The 20,056-nt window shown below is 40.4% G+C and overlaps 1 protein-coding gene across 1 annotated transcript; it reads left to right on the top strand.

The window, feature by feature from the left end:
- The first annotated feature begins 600 nt into the window (after window positions 1-600).
- On the top strand, window positions 601-13,859 carry LOC112254947 (transmembrane protein 128). The gene is made up of 5 exons (XM_024427939.2): window positions 601-788; window positions 7,245-7,377; window positions 7,742-7,903; window positions 12,371-12,479; window positions 13,114-13,859. Exons 1-4 carry the CDS (start codon window positions 689-691, stop codon window positions 12,468-12,470), a joined length of 495 nt encoding a protein of 164 aa, XP_024283707.1. The 5' UTR covers window positions 601-688; the 3' UTR covers window positions 12,471-12,479; window positions 13,114-13,859.
- Window positions 13,860-20,056: the final 6,197 nt, after the last annotated feature.

Below are 20,056 nucleotides of genomic sequence, written 5' to 3'. Positions count from 1 at the left end.
CACCTGTTGTTACTCTAAAAATACATGATGCAAAGACATTTTGGGCGCGTTAAAAAAAAAAAAATCTGGGGAGTATGCCCAGACCCCCCCCAAAAGAGGCTTAGCCCCCTATCCATGAATCTCTAGTGACATTACTGATCAGAAGTATCCGGTGCGAGAGAGGCAGATTTAGGTTGCCAGGGTCAGAGTTGTACAGAAGGTGCCATATGCTGAGGCAGTGAAAAAAGTACAGGAAGATGGGTCAAGGGGGAGGGATCCTGAGAGGCTCCTGGTGAGTAGTATACTTTTTGTCTGTACAGTTCAGGGCCTACGAATTAAATGTGCTTCAGTAATGTTGTCTTTTTAGCTTTGGGTTACGAGATTTTACTGCTGCATTGCAGGGGGTGTCTCATCGCCTGGTGTAGGATTTAGATGGGGTTAAAATAGTGGAATGTGGTGGTGTTTTTTTAATGAGTGTAGGGTTAATAGTTAGCAGGGTCATTTTTTATTTCGTTTTTCCCATTTGTGTGTCACAAAGTGTAATGAATTGTATTATCCGGTCCAGTTGGTGGCGATAATGTAACATTATATTAAATGCCAACCGCCGTTAAGCACCGAATAATAAGAAGAAGTCAGTGGACAAGGGACCAGGAAGCTTTAGCCACAGCTAGCCTGCCAGTCAGCTAAGACCAACACCCTGATATCAAACATGCTTGCTGATAGTCAATTTTTAAATCTACGAAATAGATTTAAGAAAGACGCTGAACTTCTCATGCAAGGGGTTTCAGCAGGTGACAGCAACGAAAAGAGTAAGTCAACGGTATACTTTAGCCATGAACATTCCTTCGTTTGCTGCCCTCAGTTGCTAGCACAAAGAACAGAATTTCAAAAATAGTAAACGTATCAATGAATGAGACGTAAATAACTTATTTGGTCTGTGTCGTTGCTTATCATCCAATTTCTTATCGCTATTAATATAAAGTTAACTAGCTAGCTTGCTAAAGTTGAGTCTCTACGCCTCTACAGAACTGTAAGGAAAATCCTCTAGTTAACGTCAGCTGACGTTAATGATTGTCTCGAATGTAACGGTAGCTGCCTGCATTTATTTTACAGCTGGCACATTAAGTATGGGCTGATATAGCCAACATTGTGCATCAAACAGGAGGTCCAGTAGGCAGATTTGACAACAGAACACGTGTCTTAACTTTTGGGCTTAAACTGGGCAGCATGCCACTGATTCTTGATTGTTGATTGTCTTAAAAAGCTGTGTCAGCACTGCAGCAACACGATAGTTTCAGAGTATACTTCTGTACTGGAGACTTACCCCAGTGTCTCCGTAAACTGATATGCCTTAATTGACCGATTCAGACTTAGGAAATGTACACCTTTCCTAAGCACTTCTCAGTAGTTGGTATTCAGACTTACCTTCTTCTTCTTTAAGATTTTATGTCAGACTACACCTATTGGTGTATTGCCTCCCCCTACTGTACAGGGTATTGAAACAAAAAATATTTCATTGCAGGAAGAGGGGGGTGACCTGACAAGATACAAAAAATTCATCAAAATCCATCACACCCCTTCAATCACCGTTCACATCACATCCCTAAACAGGCTCCTTTTTGCGCTGTGTAGTTGATAACCAATGCAATAAAAGAGCACCTTAACATGCAACATGTCAGGATCCCTCTGTTGACAGGGAATATTATCTAATGTCTCTACTCCTACTACCATTAGTTCTTCAACTTCACTCCTTTCTTCCATTCTTCTCACCGCCTCGGCATAGGAGACATGCGGGAAAGCCCTTATACTTACCACCTCAGTCTCCTTCACCCTAACATGTTCCACGACCACAATTGCAGCATTTAGGCTCAGCTGGCATGCGATACCTCTCCCGTCTACATACAGCTGATACATTACCAAATATTTTGCATTTATAACACTGCATGGGTTTGGGCACGAAGGCTCTCACAGGGTATCTCAGAAAACTAAAATACATGCGAGAAGGGAGAGACTCTTCATCAAAAAAACTATAGAATGGACCATGCGGGTCAGTCGGTGTGCATCAACCACTTGATGCAATTCTTCACATATCCTTTGCTTTTACTTCTAGTGCCACCCCAGAGAAAACACCATTGATAGGCGCCCTGCTTCGAAGATTCACACGTGACACATTCCAATCTGATATATTTTCTTGAGGCCCAGAGCACACTCCTTCTGTCTCATAGATACACAAATTCAAATAAGCCCACTTCTCGTTACGCTGAGCAACACTACGTCACCTGTTTATAGAGACTTCAATCGGATCTCCCAGGTAACAACACTTATCCAAAACCCTTATTCCGACTGAAAAATAATCATAACTAGGTTTCGATTTACTAGATTCCACTACCACTTTGCTTCTCTTATTTCCTTTTGCATTCACCACTGTAATCCAATCCTCACTCTCCACTCGACAAGTCATCGGATTCAAACAAACATCAACTTCTGACAATTTCCTGCTGCTCCCAGTATGGGTCCCTTCTTCCCTCTTCATACTTACCTTATGCAAGTGTGTAATGGGATTTGCAAGTGTGGGTCCCTTGCTTGCGCTGAATAAATTGAATTCAACTCTCGTGGAGCTTTTATTCAGTAGTGTTTTAAGTACATTTATGTAAAGCCATCCATTTTAATTTGTACCTTTTTTAATTAGAGTTTTCTCGACAGACTCCATAGAATATATGGAGAGAACGGTTCAGAATATTAGGGATCAATGAATGAAAGCCATGTAAATACACACAGATTAGTCTCAGCACCAATTGGTAGATTGAAAAATACTCTCTTGTATATTTTTTGAAGAGCCTTTACGCAGAAAATATATTGGTGAATCAAAAATAGTTGTTCGATTCACCCTGAAAGTTGCCATGTTCAATTGTTTAATCAATGAAATATTGGAAGGTGAGAAAAGTGTACAATAGGGGTTGAACAGTAAGTCCTATAAAGCTACCCTAACAATCCTCACTAATCACGGAACTGTGATGACAATGATCCAGTCGTCATGAATAGTGCTCCAGGTTTAAACTTCTACATATGGTCTGCGTTCCATAATGTTTCAAATAGTCTAAATGTCCCAAATTATTTGTCAACTTTTAATACATTAGTCTATGATCTACTTTTGCTCGCGATCATCAGGAACAACCACAGGAACGTGACAGGAAAGACAGTTTCCATATAAGTTATAAATGTATGAGGCTATAACTGACGGTGGCTACCGATAGCGGCTAATATTTAACACGGTAGAAAAATACAGTGAAAAGTCTGGGCATATAATTAAAACATTCTACTACAAGTCATAAATCAACTCCGTAGGTTTGGCACTATACTGTCATTTGTGCATGGCTAAAGAAACCAAAAAGTTCTCGGAAGAAAAAAAAAAGAAAACAGACCTCAACATCACTGTACAGTCCATGGAGAATAAGAACACCTCCTCCCAGCTGCTCACTGCACTGAGGCTAGGAAACGCTGTCACCACGGATAAATCTACAATAATCGAGAATTTCAATAAGCATTTTTCTACGGCTGGCCATGCTTTCCACCTGGCTACCCTTACCCCGGTCAACAGCTCTGCACCCCCCACAGCAACTTGCCCAAGCCTCCCCCATTTCTCCTTCACCCAAATCCAGATTGCAGCTCTTTCAGAACATCAGCTAAATCTGGACCCCTACAAATCAGCTGAGCTAGACAATCTGGACCATCTTTCTAAAATTATCCGCCGCAATTGTTGCAACCCCTATTACTAGCCTGTTCAAGCTCTCTTTCGTATCGTCTGAAATCCCTAAAGATTGGAAAGCTGCCGTGGTCATCCCCCTCTTCAAAGGGTGAGACACTCTAGACCCAAACTGTTATAGGCAGGGCAGGATAGATATAGATCTTTCTAAAATCTTCAAAAGCCAAGTTAACAAACAGATCACAGAGCATTTCGAATCCCACCGTACCTTCTCCGCTATGCAATCTGGTTTCTGAGCTGGTCGTGGGTGCACCTCAGCGACGCTCAAGGTCCTAAACGATATCATAACCGCCATTGATAAAAAACAATACTGTGCAGCCATCTTCATCGACCTGGCCAAAGCTTTCGACTCTGTCGATCACCGCATTCTTATTGGCAGACTCCACAGCCTTGGTTTCTCAAATGACTGCCTCGCCTGGTTCACCAACTACTTCTTTGATAGAGTTCAGTGTGTCAAATCGGAGGGCCTGTTGTCCGGACCTCTGGCAGTCTCTATGGGGGTGCCACAGGGTTCAATTCTCGGGCAGACACTTTGTATACGTCAATGATGTCGCTCTTGCTGCTTGTGATTCTCTGATCCATCTCTATGCAGACAACACCATTCTGTATACCTCTGGCCCTTCTTTGGACGTTGTGTTATCAAACCTCCAGACGAGCTTCAGTGCCATACAACACTCCTTCCGTGGCCTCCAACTGCCCTTAATTGCAAGTAAAACTAAATGCATGCTCTTCAACCGATCGCTGCCCGCACGTCTAGCATCACTACTCTGGATGGTTCTGATCTAGAATATGTGGACAACTACAAATACCTACGTGTCTGGTTAGATTGTAAACTCTCCTTCCAGACTCACATTAAGCATCTCCAATCCAAAATTAAATCTAGAATCGGCTTCTTATTTCGCAACAAAGCATCCTTCACTCATGCTGCCAAACATACCTTTGTAAAACTGACTATCCTACCCATCCTTGACTTCAGCGATGTCATTTACAAAATGGCCTCCAACACTCTACTCAGCAAATTGGATGTAGTCTATCACAGTGCCATCTGTTTTGTCATCAAAGCCCCATATACTACCCACCACTGCGTCTTTCCCTCGCTTCATATTCGTCGCCAAACCCACTGGCTCCAGGTCATCTATACGTCTTTGCTAGGTGAAGCCCCGCCTTATCTCAGCTTAGTGGTCACCATAGCAGCACCCACCCGTAGCATGCGCTCCAGCAGGTATATTTCACTGGGTATCTCCAAAGCCAACTCCTCCATTGGCTGGCTTTCCTTCCAGTTCTCTGTTGCCAATGACTGGAACGAATTGCAAAAATCACTGAAGCTGGAGACTCATATCTTCCTCACTAACTTTAAGCATCAGCTGTCAGAGCAGCTTACCCATCATTGCACCTGTACACAGCCCATCTGTAAATAGCCCACCCAACTACCTCATCCCCATATTGTTGTTGTTTTTTTGCTCCTTTGCACCCCAGTATTTCTCCTTGCACATTCATCTACTGCACATCTATCACTCCAGTGTTTAATTGCTAGATTGTAATTATTTCTCCACTATGGCCTATTTATTGCCTTACCTCCCTAATCTTACTACATTTGCGCACACTGTATATAGATTTTTCTATTGTCTTGTTGACTGTATGTTTGTTTATCCAATGTGTAACTCTGTTGTTTGTGTCGCACTTCTTTGCTTAATCTTGGCCAGGTTGCAGTTGTAAATGAGAACTTGTTCTCAACTGGTCTACCTGGTTAAATAAATAAAGGTGGGGAAAAAAACCTATAGCTTGGGTCTCCAAATTTCATCCCTGCAAATTACAAGGCCAGCATTTCATGAACTTCAATGTGGAAAAGGTGATGTGTTGATATGCTTCATTTTGCTACCATATGACTGGTTTCACATATGTCTCCAGGGGTAGATGTAAAACAATTGTCATTTATATTTACAGTCTCCTAAGCCAAATGGCTTACTCATTTACCTAGCCTTATCAATAGTAACTCTTATTAATTTATAAATGACAGTGCATAGAGAATGGTATTATTTCCATCATAAAAAAAATAAAGTAGATGTTGTTCCACCGACAAGCTCAACCTTTTTCATCGTTTCATCGCATATAAAGGTAGTGGAATTATGAGGGAATTAGGTCAATGTCAGAATATGGCGTGTCTGTAGACATACCTCCACCACACATTAATTTATTTGATCTATACCCCAAACGAATAGCATGCTATTCTTAAAAAATATGTATTATTATTATAATTCATTTTTTTTGTATTACTTTTAACCCCTTTTTCTCCCCAATTTTGTGATATCCAATTGGTAGGTTCAGTCTTGTCCCATCGCTGCAACTCCCCTACAGACTTGGAAGAAACATAGGTCGAGAGCCTTGCATCCTCCAAAACACGACCCCGCCAAACCGCACTGTTTCTTGACACACTGCTTGCTTATCCCGGACCAATGTGTCGGAGGAAACACCGTACCCTTGCGACAAGAGTTAGCATGCATGCACCCGGCCGCCACAAGGAGTCGCTAGAAAGCAAAGGGTCAAGGATAAACCCTCCCCTAACCAGGACGATGCTGGGCCAATTGTGTGCCACCTCATGGCTGTCGCTGCCGGCTGTGACAGATTGGATCGAACCTGGATCTGTAGTGATGTTTCTAGCACTGCGATGCAGTGCCTTAGACCACTGCGCCACTCGGGAGGCCCGTAGCATGCTATTCTCATTCTTAAGTTCAAGGTCAGAATATGTGTAGGGAGAAAAGTGCATAAAAAGGGAATTACGTTCCATTTACTGTATGTGCGCTTAACTCGTCGGAGTGCCCCCCCTAAAAGAAACAGCAGACCCATCATTGGCTGGCTGGATGATCCAGTCCAGGCTATTCTTTTACGCTGACACTATTTTTTGCAAAATTATTAATTTTAAATATCTACTCCTTTTTTATACTATTAAATACCTTTTAAATTGCTATTTTAATTGTCTAGTAATCTGACATTCGCAGCTTGGTGGGTCTGATTTCAACGAGAGTACATTTTTGTAAATTATAGATTAATAAATAGGCTTTTCAAAAAGTATGCTTATAGCATGAGGGGCAGTTTAATCCTGAAATGTTTTGAACCTTAAAAGGTGCAGCGGTTTGGGCACCTTCTGTTCTCATATTCTGGTGTAAATTCTATCAGGTTTCATAGCCTCTTTGTACACTTTTGTCTTGTTGCATTAGTGGTGACCAGGTCTTTGGCAGGCAGACAATATTCAGTATTTAACTCAAGGATGCTTATTAGTAGGCTGTAGCCTAGGCTATCATCATACTTAGGCCTAGCTAGATTGTGTAGCGCCCTTCAACAAATCCCAAAATGTTCAACTGTGTGGGAGCAAATAATCACACACTTTCTCTAGGCCTTTTGTGTTTCTTTTGAAATTAAAAATCTACTCATTGTGAAAAGTGATGATTTAGGACCATGTCTACTGCATTCCCAATGACCATGGAATTTTGCCTCAAACTTGCAGGTCAAGAAGAGAAAGATGCCAAACCACTTCCTCGGATCAACCGCCATTCCGTCTTCTGGATTGTGGCTTCTGTCGGCTTGACTTACTATTTCGACTTCCTCCGCGTCATCACGGAGAATGGCGATATCAGAAGGTGTTGTAGTGATGAAAAAACCTTTTGTACTCAAACTAATGCAGCTAAATTGAAGATAAAAGGGGACAAGTGTGTGTGTGTATAGGTCTTTGCAGTAGGTCATCTGTGATTAGTAATCAAAAGGGGTCGTCAGCCTGGATCCAAAATGGATCATTTTATCTCTGGATTGTAGTCTTGAATCGCTCCTATTGAAGTGAATTCCACTGGCCAGAAAATAACCAACATTCTGTTTGGTCTTAGGTTACTAAAGGGTAGATTGGTCACTGTAATTGGAAAAAGTATTTATGATGGCATTTCATGAAAGAACCAAACCACAAGTTCCTGTCATGTATTTGCTGCTTATGTGTTTTGTATTGTTTTCCAGCTGGTGGTTCAATGTTGGTGTGATACTGCTGGGAATATGCCTAGCTTTGGCCATGTTTTGCATCGTATACCTGGAATGGTTTAAGGGAATACAGCACTATGATCATGAGTACCCTGCGATTCCTCCTATCACCACAGCAGCCTTCCTCGCAGCATCATGCAGGTAATACATGGATACATGCTAACCCATTCATAGACGCTAACTACAGTGCCTTCAGAAAGTATTCACGCCCCTTGACTTTTTTCCACATGTTGTTACAGCCTAAATTGAAAAAGTATTAAATTGAGATTGTGTGTCACTGGCCTAGACACAATACCCTATATTGTTAAAGTGGAAGTATTTTTTTGGGACATTTTTTACAAATTAATAAAAAATGGCAAGCTGAAATGTCTTTAGTCAATAAGTATTCAACCCATTTTATACGGCAAGCCTAAATAAATTCAGGAGAAAAATGTATAAGTTAACATGATTTTTGAATGAATTATTTATTTATTATTTGAATCAATTATCTGTAAGATCCCTCAGTCGAGAAGTGAATTTCTAACACAGATTCAACCACAAAGATCAGGGAGGTTTTCCAATGCCTCGGTAAGAAGACCACCTATTGGTAGATGGGTAAAAGTAATAATAAAGCAGACATTGAATATCCCTTTGAGCATAGTAAAGTTATTAATAGAGGTTGACCGATTATGATTTTTCGATACCGATTATTGGAGGACCGAAAAAGCCCATGCCGATTAATCGGCCAATTTTTTAAATGTATTTGTAATAATGACAATTACAACAATACTGAATGAACACTTATTTTAACTTAATATAATACATCAATAAAATCAATTTAGCCTCAAATAAATAATGAAACATGTTCAATTTGGTTTAAATAATGCAAAAAAAGTGGTGAAGAAAGTAGAAGTGCAATATGTGCCATGTAAGAAAGCTAACGTTTAAGTTCCTTGCTCAGAACATGAGAACATGAAAGCTGGTGGTTCCTTTTAACATGAGTCTTCAATATTCCCAGGTAAGAAGTTTTAGGTGGTAGTTATTATAGGAATTATAGGACTATTTCTCTCTATACCATTTGTTTTTCATATACCTTTGACTATTGGATGTTCTTGTAGGCACTAGTGTAACAGTGTAACAGTATAGCTTCCGTACCTCTTCTCACTCCTACCTGGGCTCGATCCAGGAACACAACGACAACAGCCACCCTCGAAGCAGCGTTACCCATGCAGAGCAAGGGGAACAACTACTCCAAGTCTTAGAGCGAGTGACGTTTGAAACACTATTAGCGAGCACCCCGCTAACTAGCTAGCCATTTCACATCACATCGTTACACCAGCCTAATCTCGGGAGTTGATAAGCAGGAAGTCATAAACAGCAGAGCTGCTGGCAAAACGCACAAAAGTGCTGTTTGAATATGAATGCTTATGAGCCTGCTGGTGCCTACCATCGCTCAGTCAGACTGCTCTATCAAATCATAGATTTAATTATAACATAATAACACACAGAAATGCGAGCCTTAGGTCATTAATATGGTCGAATCCGGAAACTATCATCATGAAAACAAGACGTTTATTCTTTCAGTGAGATACGGAACCGTTCCATATTTTATCTAACGGGTGGCATCCATCAGTCTAAATATTCCTGTTACATTGCACAACCTTCAATGTTATGTCATAATTACGTAAAATTCTGGCAAAAAAGTTTGCAATGAGCCAGGCTGCCCAAACTGTTGCATATACCCTGACTTTACGTGCAATGAACGCAAGAGAAGTGACACAATTTCATCTGGTTAATATTACCTGCTAACCTGGATTTATTTTAGCTAAATATGCAGGTTTAAAAATATATATTTCTGTGTATTGATTTTAAGAAAGGAATCGGTGTTTATGGTTAGGTACACGTTGGCGCAGTCCTTTTTCGCGAATGCGCACTGCATCGATTATATGCAAAGCAGGACACGCTAGATAAACTAGTAGTCATTATGATTGATTAAGTTTAATGCTAGCTAGCAACTTACATTGGCTTCTTACTGCATTTGCGTAACAGGCGGGCTCCTCGTGAGGCAGGTGGTTAGAGCGTTGGACTAGTTAACCGTAAGGTTGCAAGATTGAATCCCTGAGCTGACAAGGTAAAAATCTGTCGTTCTGCCCCTGAACGAGGCAGTTAACCCACTGTTCCTAGGCCGTCATTGAAAATAAGAATGTGTTCTTAACTGACTTGCCTAGTTAAATAAAGATTAAATAAAAAAAATATATAATAATAATCGGCGTCCAAAATGACAAATTTCCGATTATGAAAACTTAAAATCGGCCCTAATTAATTGGCCATTAATCAGTCGATCTCTAGTTATTAATTACACTTTGGATGGTGTATCAATACACCCAGTCACTGTAAAGATACAGGCATCCTTCCTAAATCAGTTGCCAGAGAGGAATGTATCAGGGATTTCACAATGAGGCCAATGGGAATTTTAAAACAGTTAGAGTTTAATGGCTGTGAACGGAGAAACTGAGGATGGATCAACAACATTGTAGTTACTCCACAATACTATCTTAAATGACCGACTGAAAAGATGCCTGTACAGAATAAAATATTCCAAAACGTGCATCCTGTTTCCAATAAGCCACTAAAGTAAAGTCAAAAATGTGGCAAAGAAATTAGCTTCGTGTTCTGAATACAAAGCGTTAGGATTGGGGCAAATACAACACATCACTGAGTACTATTCTTCATATTTTCAAGCATGGTGGTGGCTGCATCATGTTATGGGTATGCTTTTCATCTGCAAGGACTAGGGGGGGGGGGGACGAAACGGAATAGTGCTAAGCACAGGCAAATCCTAGAAAACCTGGTTCAGTCTGCTTTCCACGAGATACTGACAGACATTCACCTTCCAGCAGGGCAACCTAAAACACAAGGCCAAATATTCGCTGGAGTTGCTTACCAAAACGACAATGAATGTTCCTTCATGGCCTAGTTACATTTTTTACATAAATCAGCTTGAAAATCTAATGCAAGACTTGAAAATGGCTGTCAAAAAAAATGTTAGAATCACTTTTTTCAGCGATTACAGCTGTCTTTCTGGATAAGTCTCTAAGAGCTTGAATAATTTTTTGAAATAATAATGTGCAAATATTGTACAATCCAGGTGTGCAAAGCTCTTAGAGACTTATCCATAAAGACTCACAGCTGTAATCACTGCCAAAAGTGATTCTAACATTTATTGATTGACTCAGGGGTGTGAACACTTAGGTAAATGAGAGATTTCTGTATTTCATTTTCAAAAAATGTCTAAAAACATGTTTTAATTTTGTTATTATAGTAAAATATTTGTCACCTGGTAAAATAAGACATCTGGGGTTTTGTGTGTAGTAGATGGGAGAGAAAAAAATCTATTTAATAAATATTTTTATTCCGGCTGTAACAGAACTCTTAATAGCCACTTAATAGCGGCCTTTGCTTTATCACATCAAGTGATTTTTTAATACGCATCACTGCATCCCATATCAAAAGGTTGGCCACTCCTCTTTAAAATCCCGTAGTTCACTTCATTGCTGCCTTTTTGTTTACAACGCTCTACAAGCTTCTGACTTACCTAACTTCATTGTTAAATTGTAAGAGCATGAAATACCAAACCCGTTCATGTGGTTGGTTAACTCTTTCACTAGTCTCCACTGAACTAGATAAATCTGGTTTTAGTTTAAACACTCCACATTTTTGGAATCACAAGGGCAGTTTAAAACCCTGATGAGAAATGAGTTCACCGAGGTGTGCAATTGTTTTGATTGACTTTAATAATTTGTTTATGATGCCTGTGATGTTTGGTTAACTAATGTAATGTACTTGTTATTTTATTTTATGTCCTCAACACAACATTGAAAATAAGTCAAGGGGTATGGATACTTTCTGAAAGCACTGTACCTTTAGCGCCTATTGACAATAGTATCTTCTGGCTGGTGGAGTTTTGTTAAGACCCCGGGGCTCATTCTGAACATGTAAAACACATTGCTTGCGGTACGGTTTTGGAAACATAAGGAACGTAACTTTCATGTCAGTGATAAATCATTTTCAAAAACAAAAGGTTACGTTACACACCTTTTAATAGGTTGAGGGATAGTGTTCCCGCACGGCAATATCTCCAGGTTACAGCTCTTGTTTACGGAAGACAAACTGAAGACATAGGTGGCTGCCTGTGCTAAAGAACTATCTAGGGTGCTCCGAACACCTGTGTGTGAGCGTAACTGTGGAGGAAGTGTAGTTCGTCAACTGGAGGCACACACAGCTTGTGGATCTGTGTAAAACTGCTACAGAAAGTGTATCTTTTTTTCTTTGGATATATATATATTTATTTATTTTATCTCGTTCATATGAAAGATAAAGGGGCATATGCAAACAATGATTATTTACGCTTCTAAACGTTAAAACAGCGCGGGAATTGTAGCTCACATGCAGCCAACTGTGGGTGAAGCTAACCGCTGAAAACTCTACTGATAATAAGGGTTTTAGAGTTAATATCTAGCTAATTACATAATGCTTTCGGTTAGTAAGTTGTAAGCCTATTTTACAATCTCTCCAATGGTAATCACAATGATCTTGGTCTCAAGCACATTTGTTTTTTCTTCTCCCCAGTTTTAATATAGCACTGTGGCCTGTGTGGTCGTTCCTCACCCCCGTTCTCCTGTTTACCCAGTTCATGGGAGTTGTTATGCTCATATCAATGCTTGGGTGAAATGTTAAGGTAAGATGCCAACATTTAAATAAATATGCTCTTATGAACCAACAATATAGATTGTATAAGAATCGGTATTATAAACAATATTTTTAATTGTTAAATCCAATACCTTCTATCTCTCCATAATTTAAATCCAGATGGAATAAAACATTTTTTAATCCTATGAATCTCAATGTAGTTTTATTGTGTAAGAATTGGTATTGTTAGTATTTGTTAATTCCAATACTTATCGCTAATTTCAAAATTATATTATTATACTGAACAAAAATATAAACTCAACATGTAAAGTGTTGGTTTACTGAGCTGAAATAAAAGATCCCATACATTTTCCATATGCAATAAAAGCTTATTTCTCCAATTTTGTGCACATATTTGGTTACATCTCAGTTAGTGAGCATTTCCCCTTTGCCAAGATAATCCATCCATCTGACATCAAGAAGCTGATTAAACAGCATGATCATTACACAGGTGCACCTTGTGCTGGTGACAATAAAAGGCCACTAAAATGTGAAGTTTTGTCACAACACAATGTCTCAAGTTTTGAGGGAGTGTGCAATTGGCATGCTGACTGCAGAAATGTCCACCAGAGCTGTTGCCAGAGAATGTAATGTTAATTTCTTTACTATACTTTCTTTTAAAGAATTTGGCAGTACTTCTAACCGGCCTCACCACTGCAGACCACATGTAACAACGCCAGCCCAGGACCTCCACATTCGGCTTCTTCACCTGCGGGATTGTCTGAGACCAGCCACCTAGACAACTGATGAAACTGTGGATTATTTATTTTTGTAATAAAGCCCTTGTGTGGTGAAAATTCATTCTGATTGGGTGGGAGCTGGCTCCTCAAGTGTGTGGGCCGATGCCCTCCCAGGCCCACCCGTAGCTGCACCCCTGCCCAGTCGTGAAATCCATCGATTAGGGACGCATTTATTTCAATTGAATGATTTCCTTATATGAACTGTAACTCAGTAAAATCGTTGAAATTGTACCATGTTGCGTTCATATGTTTGTTCAGAGAGCTTAAGCACCAATAATAACTAAGTACCTACTTCGGGATGCAATTATTTTTGTTTATTTTACAGTACTAAAGCCTCAACATAAAGTGAATGACTACAGTTTGACTGACTTTTAAAATAAATTTTAAATGTTTTACATGCATATATTATATTTAAGAAATTAACAAAGCATTAAGTGCTTTAATAGTTTTTGTATATGTTTTTGAATAAATGTTTAGTTTTCTTTGTGATTCAGAAAGCTATTGTGCTATTAGCAGTGTAAATGTGTCTGCTTAAATTAAAACTTTGTTATATAAGTGCATTGTTGCTTATGTCAACCTTGTTTTCTACTGTTGGCAAAAAGACTAACCTTAAAAGACATTGATATGAACTTGAGTCTCTTTATTTGGGTAACATTGTATTTATAATGGGTCTGAAGAAACTTCTTTCCCACCAGGTGTGTTTCCACCAAACTGATTTATTGTGGATAAAAATCAGTGCGTGTCAAGGTAGTGCACACAAAATGTACTTTAACGCCTAAGTGTTCAAATAGGCTTACTGAACAAACATCAAGTTCAATGTGTTTCCATCGCATTTTCAAATCGAGCGATAGTTTTGTCACGCACATGCGATCGAGCCAACAGTTAGCATATACAGTGCGGGTAGGCTAGTCTACATGATGAAATTATTATGGAAAAAAACGATAATTTTATTTTTCGAACTGCAGTCAAGCGTCGATCATCATGTCATCAGAATAAGACCCTCGAAATGTATTGGAATGGAGCATCAAGATCACCATGCACTTTCACCACCCAGTGAAGTTCAACATTATTAATTTAATCTGTAGCCTAATAAACTGCATGGTTTTCCGAGTCGTAGTGGGACGACAACACACCATATCATCGCGTGACTCCAAGTTTACCCTGATATGATGGTTATTAAATCAATAATTAGTTGTAATACATTTTAAAGACAAAAATAACCCACTATGTCGAAATAACATCTGTGGCATTTATGAAATTCCATCACAGCTGTCCAGGTTTGTGTATGTTAAACGGTATGACTTTACTCGCATAAAAACTGGATGGAAACGTGGTTTGTAATGAATGTACAACTATTGTTGGCCTTCAATCGAAAACACTCAAACGTCAATCCAAGGGAAATTTCAAAATATATATATCCCTAATATTTGGTTTAATATTTTTGGCATACAATGACGAAAGGGAAGTTGGAACCCCACCATGCATGACCAACAAAATAGTTTGGCAAGATGAACTGAAGGCAAACTATGAGCAAAATGACTGCTTCCAATCGAATCTAAATGTTCAGAGACATTTTCCATATGTACAAAAAGCTTATTTCTCAATTCTTTTGCACATATTTGGTTACAGATGTTGTTCTCTGGTTTTGTGATGAAACAGGTGTGGTTGAATTTATTCTGCCACTGTGTTTTCTCGGCCTCATGGTGTAAAGGCATATGAACTAACAGGTTATAAAGCAAATGTCACACCTGTTCCAGCTCCCTCTCTCCAGCACTCGTCGCAGGTCTACTAACCACCAGCCCTGGAAACCATTATTACAGCACACCTGCTCCCCATCATTACGCACACCTGGACTTCATCACCTTGATTACCTTCCCTTTAATTAGCCCTCAGTAGCCTCAGTCATCAGGCAGTATTGGTTTGTGTTCACGTTCAGTACGCGTCTCCTATTTGGTTTATTTGTCTTTTTATCAATAAATACTCACCTTCTGCACCTGTGAGTGTCTTCGTTACAGCAAACAATGCAATTATCACAACACATAGGTTGTAATAAAGCTTTTTTTCCTGGCTTGGCTTCCCCAGTGATTTTACTCAAGCACCGCTACTGCAGCAAACACATTTCCCACATGCTAGGAATGTCTTTCCCCCAACGTTATAATGAAAAATGACCCTTAAGACACACTCTTTTTACGCCATTTTCCCCGGTGGGCGTTCACGGTGGTCATAGATTTCAGCGTGAGTTTGAAAAGCCATAAATGTATAATTATTGTGCAATTTATATCTATAGGCTACATTGAGGTTTTCCTTTCATTATTTTTAGCTATCTGGCATTAGTGTATAAGCCTACATTTTAGGGCCTAACTGTACACTCTAAAAATAAAAGGTTCCTTGAGGATCCTTTAGAATAATATAAAGTTAAAAAAGGAACATTTAAAGTGAAACTGCACCATTTTTTAACTTCATATTCATCATCTCCAGCACCACCCCAACATCAACATACTGTATGTGAAAATGGTGTTTTTCTATGTTTTGTACTAAAAAAGATAGAGGAAGATCCGTGTTTCCAATTATGTCCATTGTGATTTTGACCAATTGTGAGTAGGCATTGCCTACTAATTGTCTACTAATTGGTTGTTGATGTATAAACTCAGCAAAAAAAGAAACAGCCTCTCACTGTCAACTGCGTTTATTTTCAGCAAACTTAACATGTGTACATATTTATATAAACGTAACAAGATTCAACAACTGAGACATAAACTGAACAAGTTCCACAGACATGTGACTAACAGAAATGGAATAATGTGTCCCTGAACAAAGGGGGAGGGGGGTCAAAATCAAAAGTAACAGTCAGTGTCTGGTGTGGCCACCAGCTGCATTAAGTACTGCAGTACATCTCCTCCTCATGGACTGCACCAGATTTGCCCATTCTTGCTGTGAGATGTCACCCCGCTCTTCCACCAAGGCACCTGCAAGTTTACGGACATTTCTGGGAGGAACACTGACATTCCTGCCTTGCAGGAATTCACACACAGAACGAGCCATATGGCTGGTGGCATTGTCATGTTGGAGGGTCATGTCAGGGTGAGCCTGCAGGAAGGGTACCACATGAGGGAGGAGGATGTCTTCCCTGTAACGCACAGCGTTGAGGTTGCCTGCAATAACAACAAGCTCAGTCCGATGATGCTGTGACACACCGCCCCAGACCATGATGGACCATCCACCTCCAAATCGATCCCGCTCCAGACTACAGGCCTCGGTGTAACGCACATTCCTTAGACGATAAATGCGAATCCGACCATCAGCCCTGGTGAGACAAAACCACGACTCGTCAGTGAAGAGCACTTGTTGCCAGTCCTGCCTGGTCCAGCGAAGGTGGGTTTGTGCCCATAGGTGACGTTGTTGCCGGTGATGTCTGGTGAGGACCTGCCTTACAACAGGCCTACAAGCCCTCAGTCCAGCCTCTCAGCCTATTGCGGACAGTCTGAGCACTGATGGAGGGATTGTGCATTCCTGGTGTAACTCAGGCAGTTGTTGTTGCCATCCTGAGCCGGTCCCGCAGGTGGGATGTTCGGATGTACCGATCCTGTGCAGGTGTTGTTACACATGGTCTGCCACCGTGAGGACAATCAACTGTGCGTCCTGTCTCCCTGTAGCACTGTCTTATGGCGTCTCACAGTACGGACTTTGCAATTTATTTCCCTGGCCACATGCCTCCTTGCAGCATGTCGAAGGCACCATCATGGAGATGAGCATCTCCTTTTACTGTTTTTCAGAGTCAGTAGAAAGGCCTCTTTGGTGTCCTAAATTTTCATAACTGTGACCTTAATTGCCTACCGTCTGTAAGCTGTTAGTGTCTTAACGATTGTTCCACGGGTGCATGTTCATTAATTGTTTATGTTTCATGGAACAAGCATGGGAAACAGTGTTTAAACCCTTTACAATGAAGATCTGTGAAGTTATTTGGATTTTTAGGAATTATCTTTGAAAGACAGGGTCCTGAAAAAGGTACATTTATTTTTTTGCTGAGTTTATTTATATAAATCATGTAATGTAGTCTTCGTTTTTCTTCTGCTAGCCAAGTTACATAGCCTGTAATGTTAGCTGATAATTGTTGTATAATTGTTGGTATGATTTAGTTAATGCTAGCTAGTTAAAGTTACTGTAACTTTAGCTAGCTATATTCAATATTGAGAAATGTACGGAATGTCCTCATTTATACTCAGATATATGTACTCATTTATACTCATTTATACTCATACTCAGATAAAGTCTCTCGCCATCTCCTTCCAGCCACCTCTCTTTAAGACTTTAGTCCCTATCTTATCATGCGCCTGTCCAGTTAAGTTGTAGAGAGTGTGGGTGCTGTGAGAAACTCAGCCTCCACAAACAGGTATGACACACACACACACACAATACACACACTCAGCCCACACACTCTAGTTGAATCAACATTGTTTTCACGGAATTTCAATTAAATTACGTTGAACCAATGTGCAATAGATATTGAATTGACGTACTGACGTATGTGCCCAGTGGGACAGACAGAAAGGGAGATGAACTAATCTAGGTTGTTAATCTTGACAAAAACATTTTTTTTATTAGATGTTACATTTCATATCAACTACTCATGTTGAATTTGTCTAATTTATGTATTTCAGGCTGGTATGTCAGGGTGGCCTGCTTTCATAGAGTTTGGGTGCTGTGAGAAACTCAACCTCCACAAACAGGTAAGACACACACACAGATGACCCAATGATACACTCTCACAATCTCTTTCCATCCTCCTCCCTTTAGTCCCTGTCTTTCACGGTCCCGTTATGTGGGTGGGGGGGGGACCACCCGATGTAGGTTATTTTAAACGTGACAAAAATATGTCTTTGATGTTTTTCAGGCTGGTGTATTGGGGCAACCTGTTCTGTCCTCAGTATTTCAGACCAAAGAAAGACAATTTCAAAGATATGGATCTACAAACAGGTTAGCCTCTATATAAAGTCTTTGGATGTATTTGCAGTGTGATTATAATGTGTTCTGTGTTATTTCTTTCTTTTCCAATTGTAACTGAATGCTCAATGAATGTATTTACAGTGTGATTATTGCGTTCTTCTATCTCTGTCCTCCATCCTCTATCTCTCCATACTGTCTTGTCATAATGCCATCCCTGGAGGGGGTGCGTCACCTGAGTGGGTTGATTCACTGTTGTGGTCATCCTGTCTGGGTTGGCGCCCCCCTTGGGTTGTGCCGTGGCGGAGATCTTTGTGGGCTATACTCAGCCTTGTCTCTGGATGGTAAGTTGGTGGTTGAAGATATCCCTCTAGTGGTGTGGGGGCTGTGCTTTGGCAAAGTGGGTGGGGTTATATCCTTCCTGTTTGGCCCTGTCCGGGGGTGTCCTCGGATGGGGCCACAGTGTCTCCTGACCCCTCCTGTCTCAGCCTCCAGTATTTATGCTGCAGTAGTTTATGTGTCGGGGGGCTGGGGTCAGTTTGTTATATCTGGAGTACTTCTCCTGTCCTATTCGGTGTCCTGTGTGAATCTAAGTGTGCGTTCTCTAATTCTCTCCTTCTCTCTTTCTTTCTCTCTCTCGGAGGACCTGAGCCCTAGGTACCATGCCCCAGGACTACCTGACATGATGACTCCTTGCTGTCCCCAGTCCACCTGGCCATGCTGCTGTTCCAGTTTCAACTGACCTGAGCCCTAGGACCATGCCCCAGGACTACCTGACATGATGACTCCTTGCTGTCCCCAGTCCACCTGGCCATGCTGCTGCTCCAGTTTCAACTTCCACCTGACTGTGCTGCTGCTCCAGTTTCAACTGTTCTGCCTTATTATTATTCGACCATGCTGGTCATTTATGAACATTTGAACATCTTGGCCATGTTCTGTTATAATCTCCACCCGGCACAGCCAGAAGAGGACTGGCCACCCCACATAGCCTGGTTCCTCTCTAGGTTTCTTCCTAGGTTTTGGCCTTTCTAGGGAGTTTTTCCTAGCCACCGTGCTTCTACACCTGCATTGCTTGCTGTTTGGGGTTTTAGGCTGGGTTTCTGTACAGCACTTTGAGATATCAGCTGATGTACGAAGGGCTATATAAATAAATTTGATTTGATTTGATTTGATAATCACAGCAACTGATAGCACATAGTCAACTTTTACTTGATGATAATCAACGCCATCAATCAATGTAATTTGTGTTACAAATAGAATTGTTAGTAATCCTGTATGTTTCTCTTTTGCTTTAAGTATCACACTACCCGGCAATACATGGATGTGTGCACTGCACTCATTCAAAAGTACTCCTCGTTGAGAGACCAGACAGGGAAGGGATATGTAAGAATTGTTACATTTTCCTACTCACATTAATTCACACACTAGTAACCTTTTTACACCATTGTGCCTACCCAGATCATGATGTGCTGGCTTGAATATATTCTTCTCACATTGTTAAACCATCACATTTCCAGCAGCATAACAAGACCATCTCTAGTTATGTAATTGACTAAGTCTGCTCGTCTGACATCGGTCCTAATGTTCCGTCATTACATTTGTCATGTACCCTTTACAGCATGCAGCCGTTCTAATTCTATTGATCCTAATCCAGCCTTTTTATTTCACAACCTCCAATTGAAGTTCTCAAAGTCACTGCAGCCATTTTCCCCCTCCACCACCTCAAAGATAATCCAAGTGGTCTGAATGTCACAGAGAGTACAAAGTTAGTTGTTAAAGAGTCTATGGTGTGCTCAGTTGTTAACTTACGGTTTGAAATATGACTTCAGTAACCTTTATTATATATATATTTTTAATTCCATCACCTACCGTACCATAAGGATAG

Source organism: Oncorhynchus tshawytscha, linkage group LG07 (genome assembly GCF_018296145.1).
Source record: "Oncorhynchus tshawytscha isolate Ot180627B linkage group LG07, Otsh_v2.0, whole genome shotgun sequence".
Taxonomy (NCBI): domain Eukaryota; kingdom Metazoa; phylum Chordata; class Actinopteri; order Salmoniformes; family Salmonidae; genus Oncorhynchus; species Oncorhynchus tshawytscha.
Note: the sequence above shows the minus strand (reverse complement) of the source record. Positions and strands in the feature narration are given on the sequence as shown.

What these genes read in the sequence shown, in the direction of transcription:
- LOC112254947 (XM_024427939.2), top strand. Translation starts at nt 689, where the DNA reads ATGCTTGCTGATAGTCAATTTTTAAATCTACGAAATAGATTTAAGAAA. An exon ending in AGGTGACAGCAACGAAAAGA is followed by an intron (nt 789 to 7,244) that starts GTAAGTCAACGG and finishes TCAAACTTGCAG; the next exon opens with GTCAAGAAGAGAAAGATGCC. An exon ending in GAGAATGGCGATATCAGAAG is followed by an intron (nt 7,378 to 7,741) that starts GTGTTGTAGTGA and finishes ATTGTTTTCCAG; the next exon opens with CTGGTGGTTCAATGTTGGTG.